The sequence below is a fragment of the Mus caroli genome, chromosome 13 (assembly GCF_900094665.2).
Source record: "Mus caroli chromosome 13, CAROLI_EIJ_v1.1, whole genome shotgun sequence".
Lineage (NCBI taxonomy): Eukaryota > Metazoa > Chordata > Mammalia > Rodentia > Muridae > Mus > Mus caroli.
In genome coordinates this window covers 8,680,878-8,689,729 of record NC_034582.1, presented here as the reverse complement: position 1 = coordinate 8,689,729, position 8,852 = coordinate 8,680,878, and the positions used below count along the sequence as shown (strand labels likewise).

Here is an 8,852-nt window from a genome sequence, read left to right as displayed (position 1 = left end):
AGAGAGAGAGAGAGAGAGAGAGAGAGAGAGAGAGAGAGAGAGAGAATGGAATATGAGAGTAAAAACAAACTAAACTTTAAAAAGCCAGGCCTGGTAGTACAGGCTTGTAGTCCTGTTTGGGAGGCAGGAGACCAAAATTTGAAGGGCACCCTGGGCAACCGATCAAGTTTAAGGCTAACCCAGGCCTTGACTCACATTATAGAGTGAAAAAGAGGATTGAGATAGGCTTAGATGTAGGTCCTAGGCTTAACTCCACTACCAACTAAAAAACTAAAGACAGGATATGTTAAAGTGTGTGCCCCACCTCTCCTTGAACAAACACATTTGAGAGTAGATCTAACAGCAACCCCATGACCTTGAAGTACCCTGAGCCTGTGTGAAGATCTTGAGATAGTTGCAGGGGCTCGACTGGCATGTGAATGCCTGGTGGCTGTGTGGCAGCCATGGGTTCTACTGATTCCTGATGCCCACATCCATAGATGAAGGAAATGATAACTTTCGATCAGGGAGGGTGAAAATAGAGATGCCAGAGTTCCCCACATTCAAGCTGGTGATTGTGCGCTGTGGTCCCAGCCCCTGTGGGCTTGGTGCTGCAGGACAGAACTTTTCATGGAGGAATGGCCCTTGGATAGAATCTTAAATTCCTTGACCGAGCTGTGCTTTCAGCAGTCCCTTGGTGTTATAAGGTAACAGTCAGAACTAGTCCCTTGAGCAGGACTCTCTTTCCCCTCTTTTCCCCAAGCCTCTGTTCTTGTCTTCCCACTTACCCCTTCCTCCCTCTTCAAAGCCCAGTGGCCTACCATCTGATGGGGAGCTCATCCCATGGTCCCTCCTATGAGACCAGAGATGGCCTCTCATCCTGTTCTCCTTGGGCTGTGACAGGTGAAGCAGCTGGTGCCGGTCCGGGATCAGTCCCTGCAGGAGGAGCTGGCTCGCCAACATGCTAATGAGCGTCTGCGACGCCAATTTGCTGCTCAGGCCAATGCCATTGGGCCCTGGATCCAGAACAAGATGGAGGTTGGTAGCACACTACTGGAGTCTGGAGTCCTATTGGCCTTGGTTCTGTCTGCACCCCTCACTCCATTGTCTGTGGCTGTCTGTACAGGGCTCAGAGGCACATTTCCGCTGTCCACCCTTGTCAATGACAGAGCTCTTTCTCAGGTGTAGTCTCATCAGGACCTGGATTTTAAGCCATCCATCCCTAATGAGGGAGGGCAGGTGAAGCGTCACACGTACTTTGTGTTTCTAAAACATTCAAGAAACATGGCATTGGAATGGCTCTGTGGATCTGACTTTTTTAATCGCTTTCAACAACAGCCAAGAGACATTTTCTGTCTCTACTTTGGGATCAAATATGAACTTTATCTTAGAGGTAGAAACACCTAAAGTGATAAGAAATTCTCCCCAGTGGTCTGGTGCCTCTCTGAGAGCTCTGCCTATGCCTGCCAGTCCTAGTGCCCACAGCACAGAGCAGGCCTAGCCTTCCTCAGAACATGTCTCTTCCCGTCAAGAATGTCAACAGGACTCCTTCCTTACTCCTGCTTTGGATCATGGTTTTTTCCCCCTTCCATTCTCTAGACAGACATGAACTTAGCCTAATATCGCCCTGTGGTCTTGTCACTAATTTGTCTGAGACATCTAGTGCCTTGGGTTCCCTGATGTAGGTGTGGCCATTGGCCCAGGAGCCAGAGGCCCACGCTGTCTGTCTCTGTGCTCACGGGTGCGCCCCTCCCCTCCCCCCCCCCCGAGTCCCCACTTCCATCCTGCTGTCTGCTAAGTGCCTCTCAGCTGCCTGTCTGGGGGACTGCCTCATTTGCTCAGTGCCACCTCATGCCCTGCTTGCCCGCCACATATAGGAGATCGCTCGGAGCTCCATCCAGATCACCGGGGCCCTGGAGGACCAGATGAACCAGCTGAAGCAGTACGAACACAACATCATCAACTACAAGAACAACATCGACAAGCTGGAGGGTGACCACCAGCTCATCCAGGAGGCCCTGGTCTTTGACAACAAGCACACGAACTACACCATGGAGGTATGGAGGGCAGGCACACGGGCAGGCTTGACTCGCCTCAACACCTCCTCCACTTGTTTCCTTACGCACATCCCCCTCTCCGTTTCTGGTGAATTCTGTAGGTGTGAATGTAGGGGACAGTTAAGTCTGTTTACTGTGTGTGGAAAAGCACAGTGAACTGTTACAAGCACTAAACAATAGTTCATTGTCAAAGTTATCATTATTGTCATGGCGAAGTCATTACACTTCTTTGGAGAGGAACTTAAATTGTCCTTATTTCTTCCTGTTGCTCTTTGGCTAGGGTTGTTGTTGTTGTTGTAGTGGCTGTGGATGGTCTCATGCACCCCAGACTCTCGTGGATCTGACCATGTAACTATGAATGGCCTGATCCTCCTGCATCCATTTCCTGGTTACTGTGATCACAGACACGGATCATGATGCCCGTTCTTTATTAGTTATTTTAAAAATTAGTCTACAGAGTCAAGACTGTCCCTATTTCCACCAGTCTGCTTCAGTCTGATCTCCCTGGGAGACTTTGGGTATAGCCCAGTGCCCATCCAGCTATTTGGTAAGTGTGAAGATGTCTTTAGTCACAAATAGACCACACATTGAATATTTAATCTACAAAGTATGGGCCAGAAATGTAGTTTAGGTATAGTTTTGTTTTTTGTTTTTTGTTTTTTTTGGTCTAGCATGTGCAAGGCCCTAGGTTTAACCCCTAGTTCCAAGTATATGTAACATAAATAAGAAATATGAATTATGCAAAGTGCCACTTTGTAGATTATCATTTGTAGAATTCTGGTCTCACTCCTTAATATTTCCCACACTACAGAATCTTGCAAAAGTTGAAACAGTGAAAAAAAAAATTTAAGTACAGGAAAGTCAAGCTGTTGAGATGACTCAGCAGGCAGAGGCACTTGCTGTGAGGTCTGACAATCTGAGTTGAGTTCTAGGAACCTGTGTCAAGGAGAGACTCCAAAATTTCCCTGTGATGGCTGCACAGGGACTCCCCGCACTGATGCTGCTGCTGCTGCTGCTGATGATGATGACAAATAGAATGAGTGTAGCAAACCTATACCAAGCTCTGCGTATTTCCTGCTCATGATGCACTAAAACCTCCTTGACCTAGCTGACGGCTGGTTCTTCTCCTTTGTAGCATATCCGTGTCGGATGGGAGTTGCTGCTGACAACTATCGCCAGAACCATCAATGAGGTGGAGACCCAGATCCTGACAAGAGATGCCAAGGGCATCACCCAGGAGCAGATGAATGAGTTCAGAGCCTCCTTCAACCACTTTGACAGGGTACTGCTTTCTCTCTAGTTGCGTGAAAGACAGTTATATCTGGAAAAGCATGCGTACTGTTGCTCAGAGTGCTTTAAGTCACATGTGTACCAGGCTGGCTTTGAGGTCTCTCAGTAACTGAGGGTGAGCTTCTGTCCATCTGCCCCCACTTCCAAGAGATGGGCTGGTGGCAGGTGCTTGGCGTCATGCCCAGCTGCTCACTTTAGGTCCCCTGCTCCACAAAGTCCACAAGGAAACTGGTTGAGGGATCCCAAGGGATCTAGTGATCAAACAAGCACTGGTCATGTCACCATGTCACCGTCAAGTGACCTTACATCAAGGCTTTTGCTTTGTTTCCTGGAGTTGGGGATTTAGCTCAGGCTTAGAGTGCATGCCTATCAAAACACAAGGCCCTGGGTTAGGGCCTTAGCAAGAGGGGTGGGCGGGGGAGACAAAAATCTGCACAAAGAAACAAACGAACAGAAACAATGTAGCTTGCTTTGTACCTTGTAGATTCTTTATAGTTAATAGCAACGCTTGGCTGTCTTTAGTAAAAGCACCTGCTTGGTGGTAAAGAGGGCTGGCTGTTCTTGCAGAGGACGTGGGTTCAGATCCTAACACCCAGTCAGAGGCTCACAATCACCTGTAACTCAGGCTTCTGACCTTCGAGGCCCCGTGCATACACCTGGTACACACATGTTCACCCAGGCATACAAACATAAACATTAAGTAAATAAATAAACCTGAAGTATTCTTAAATGTAGAAAAGGTTTATTTACATTACAGCACTGGAAACAAAGTTCTTCTGGGGCTGTTGTGGTAAGATCAGATATTTAGATTACTCCCATGTTCTCACTGTACAGCAAGACTGGGCTGGATGTGTATGCAGGGAGCAGAAACAGGAAGAGCTCTGTGAGTTTGAGGCCAGCCTGGTCTACATAGCAGGTTTAGGCAGGAAGGTGCATAGTGAAAAACCCTGTCTTAAGAAAAGAAAAAGAGACAACGCAGATAGGATGGCAGGGTCATGGAAGGCGTGGATGGAGAGATCCCTCCGATGGACCTCTGGGCCGTTGACTATCACAGATCACAGGTATGGCTAGAGCTGTGTTTCTGAGAAGCTCACTAAGATGCCAGGTGGGGGTGGGGGGCATTGGAGTGGAGAAGGTGAGTGAAGCCAGATGTGGCTGCTGGAGAAAGGAAGGAAGGGGTCAGAAAGGAACTTGGGGTTCAGGGCCAGGAGTGGTAAGACTGAGTGAGGGCTTCTTGAGAGGGAGAGTGATGAGCTGCGGCAAGGTTATTCCAGCCTCCAAGGGCAAGAGAGGAGGAGTGTTCATGTGCCATCGCCATTGCAGGAAAGCTGACCCTCCTGCCTGGGCAGTGGGAGGCCTGCTTAGTGAAACCAGGCAGTCTGCACATAGTGATCTTCCCCAGCGAGCGGCCATCTGAGAGGAAGAGAGGAGACCTACAGGGTTACTGCTCCAAAGCAGGTGCAAGAGCCAGAGCAGGGCACCAGGGGAGTGCACAGGGGAGCCAAAAGGCAGAACGCAGGGCTGCGGAGTGGCTGACATTGGCGAGGGCCAGGCCCTCAGGCCTGGGAGCCAACACTCAGGTTCCATTCACAGAAGACAGAACTTCTACCTTTGGCTTTCTAAACAGGTCATTTCCTGAGTGAACAAAATCATCTGAATTGTCAGTAAAGACCTATTGGTGTTTAAATGTTAGCTGTCCCTCTTACAACTCTGAGACATGGACATAGGAACCCTTTCCATCCCAACCAGATTTTTGCATCAGATACCCTGCTTTTACAGAGCTGAGACCACTGACCCATTGGGTTTGGTGGAGAAGCTGAGCTTGTCATACAGATGAAGCCATTACATCTGGCCCTGGGTTCCATTCCCAAAGCTTCATCTGGGCAGTAGTTTCCCAGACTGGTTGAGCCATGAGTTTCTCCATTCAGCTCTAGAAATGCTTGCAATACGTGCTGTTATCAATAGGTGGCAGTAGTGAGCTCCTCACTGGCTCCCTTTGCTGCCTTTACTGTGGGTTCTCTTTTCAGTATTGGTCTTTATTACACCTGCCTCCTTTTCCTTTCCTTCCTTTTATTTTATTTTGCAGTGATGAGGATCAAGCCTAGGGCCTCGTGTGTGTTAGGCAATGCTCTCCCACTGAGTGACAGCCCAGTCACCTCTTCTCTGTTAAAGGGATTATTTTATAATATCCTTGTACTGTGGCTTTGTCCTTCTGTAAGTCAGAGGTGACCTCTAATCTTAGCTGGTCACTCTTTCTCTACCACCTTGCTTACTGGGCACTGGGTCAGGCAGAGATGTTCATCTGGTCCCTAACTGCCTTCTCTCTGTCCTTTGCGTTTGCACAGAGGAAGAATGGCCTGATGGATCATGAGGATTTCAGAGCCTGCCTCATTTCCATGGGCTATGACTTGGTAAGACACAAGCCGAACTTCTGCAAAGGTCTGGTACCATACCAAGCCTCGAGTGTGGGGAATCTAGATGTGATCTTTTCCTAATTGGTTCATTTTCCTATCACAGGGCAATGCTTTTTGAAAATCTGCTTATCACTATATAAAAATAATGCTACAGGGTTAAAAATGTATTTTACTCAATACCTGGTAAGGTTTCCTTATGGTGAAAACGTTAGGGACATGGGATCTCCTGGTGATTTTTAGAAGCTGCACTGACATAACTCACGTACTTCAGTGAAACAACTTAAAATGTTCATGTCAATGACATCTAGTTGCCTGAGTTTTAAAGTGTGTTTTCCCTTGTTATTTTAAAAGATAGAAGAGAGATTTTAATGGCTGGGGATGATAGTGCAAGATTTTAATCTCACCTCTTGGGAGGGAAAGACAGGCAGATCTTTATGAGTTCCAGGACAGCCAGAGCTATATTGGGAAGTCTCTGTTTCAAAAATACAATCAAGGGGGGGAGGGGGATGGGAGGGAGGGAGGGGGAGGGGAAGGGAGGGGAGGAGGACAGATTATAGAAATGTCCTGCATTACCCTTTGATGGTCACATATTTATCTATTTCCCAAACAGTATCTTATTAGATAGCCCAAGGTGGCCTTGAACTCACTGAGATCCTCCTGCCTCTGCCTCTAGCCTGAGGCTTAGAATCCTAGCAGTATAAGAATAAATCAAATATACAAACTCGTAGAACAAGCCAGAATACCAGGTGACATATGCCTGTAGTCCCAGCACTCAGGGTATTTTGTGTGGCCCAGGTTAAGCTAGCTGGGAACTCACTGTCTCCAGGCTAGCCTCAAACCTGCCATCCTGTCTGCTCAACCTCCTAAATATCAGAACTACAGGTTTGCACCTTGCTTATATATAAAGCACTGGGGTTTTTTTTAAAGCTTTTTTTGTCTGTTTGTTTGTTTTTTAGTACTGGGGATGTACTAGTCAATTGCTCTAATACTGAGCTGTACTCCCAGTCTTTATTGAGCATTTAAAATACGACCTGCTTTGATTCCTCTGGTAATAAACTGAATAATGAGCACCATCTTAACAAAGCAATTCCACTTTCCAACTTTGGCTGAGTTACTCCTCCTAATTATGTAATTAGGACGGGCAACATGGGGTACACAAGGGACACACTTCTGATGGGCAGGGGCCTCTGGCTCGATGCTACAACCACATTTAAAACTGCCAGAAATGGACCTGAGTCACCCACAAGAGGACGCCTTTGCAGAGAGTGAAGAGAACAGCATGGAGGATCCATGATGATATCAAACCCTGAAGCACGTACTGTCTCTGTACCACCTCTCCTTAGGGTGAAGCTGAATTTGCCCGCATTATGACTTTGGTTGACCCCAACGGACAAGGCACAGTCACTTTCCAGTCCTTCATTGACTTCATGACTAGAGAGACCGCAGACACCGACACGGCGGAGCAGGTCATCGCCTCCTTCCGGATTCTGGCTTCTGATAAGGTCTGCTGGGACAGGTTTTCTTTTGTTTTAAAACTTTTAAAATGATCTTTGACTATCTGCGGGCAGCACTAGCACCTGGGCCTTGGTGTGCATGGCGGTCAGAGACAGCCTGGGCCTTGGTGTGTGTGGCGGTCAGAGACAGCCTGGGCCTTGGTGTGCATGGCAGTCAGAGACAGCCTGGGCCTTGGTGTGTGTGGCGGTCAGAGACAGCCTTGGACGTCAGGCTTGCCCTCATCTTGTTTGAGAAAACGGACCCTCTTGTTCCCTGCTGTATATATGCAGGGCTTGCTTTTCTGCAAGATTTCAGGGATTCTCCTGTATCTGTCTCCCATTTCACAATAAGAATGCTGGGAATATAGATGCATACTGTTATGTCTGGGCTTTTAAAAAATGATTTGTCTCTGTGTGTGTGCGTGTTGTGCATACATGCATATGTGCTTGCGTGTGTGCATGGTCCGTCCTCTCATACGCCTATACAAGAGTTCAGAGACAAGCAGAGTTCTCCAGGCTCATGTAGCCTTTACATGCAGAGCCAGTCTGCCAGCTGGATATTTTTAATACAAATTAGGCAGGGGTTTATATAGAGAGAGAGAGGCTTGGGAAAGAGTAAAGCTTATCCCAGAACATGAGTGAAGGCTTCTTGGAGACAAGGTCCCATTAGTATATGTTTATAAAAAGTTCTCAGCCGGGCGTGATGCCGCACGCCTTTAATCCCAGCACTCGGGAGGCAGAGGCAGGCGGATTTCTGAGTTCGAGGCCAGCCTGGTCTACAAAGTGAGTTCCAGGACAGCCAGGGCTACTCAGAGAAACCCTGTCTNGAANAAAAAAAAAAAAAGTTCTCTCCTTCAGTGCCAAATCCTACTCTTTCTTTATTTTTTTCTTCTCTCATATGAAAATGACATATTTTCATATTTTTAAATACCAGAGCATGAAAGGGTCTCTCCATTTTCTTATATTTCTGGTTGCGAGCCTAACCTTTAATGGCTAAGCCATCTCTCCAGCCAAGGGTCTCCACTTTCTAAGAACATTAGTTATGTGAAGTCAAATGAGTCACTCCTATGTTCTCCTCGGTTTATGATGTGAACCAAGTTGACCCACAAGGTGGGGAATTAAAATCGGAATGTTTATCACTCACATTTGACCCAGTATGAGAAATATTGGCAATAATCCCGCATGTGTTTTTACCAAGCATCCTGGAATTCCCGCAGGTCACCTTGCAGACTCACTCTCTGTGAGCCCAGCTTTTGGTCGTTAGTTGGTAAAATGAGCAGAGTAGACGCCTTACCTGTAATCCTTGCCAGTGTAAGAAATGTGCAGATATTAAGATGGTTTGTATTTTAGGTTCTCTGCATTTAATTTGCACTTCTTGTGTTTTTCTCCTAGCCTTACATCTTGGCAGAGGAGCTTCGTCGAGAGCTGCCTCCGGATCAGGCCCAGTACTGCATCAAGAGAATGCCCCCATACTCAGGCCCAGGCAGTGTCCCTGGGGCCCTAGACTACACTGCCTTCTCCTCTGCCCTCTACGGGGAAAGCGACCTCTAATGCTCTTTCTGTAATCCCTACCCTATCAGAATGCAATAAAGGCTGAAGTATAGGCTGTTACCTGGAAA

The 8,852-nt window shown here is 47.4% G+C and overlaps 1 protein-coding gene across 1 annotated transcript in view; it reads left to right on the top strand.

Moving 5' to 3' along the window:
* The window catches only part of Actn2 (actinin alpha 2), a 70,929-nt gene extending 62,077 nt beyond the window's left edge, over window positions 1-8,852 (top strand). The window contains exons 15-20 of the mRNA XM_021180915.2: window positions 883-1,017; window positions 1,857-2,036; window positions 3,172-3,318; window positions 5,672-5,737; window positions 7,084-7,242; window positions 8,626-8,852. Of these exons, the coding sequence (XP_021036574.1) occupies window positions 883-1,017; window positions 1,857-2,036; window positions 3,172-3,318; window positions 5,672-5,737; window positions 7,084-7,242; window positions 8,626-8,784 (846 nt within the window). The 3' untranslated portion in view covers window positions 8,785-8,852. The remainder of the gene's footprint in view (window positions 1-882; window positions 1,018-1,856; window positions 2,037-3,171; window positions 3,319-5,671; window positions 5,738-7,083; window positions 7,243-8,625) is intronic.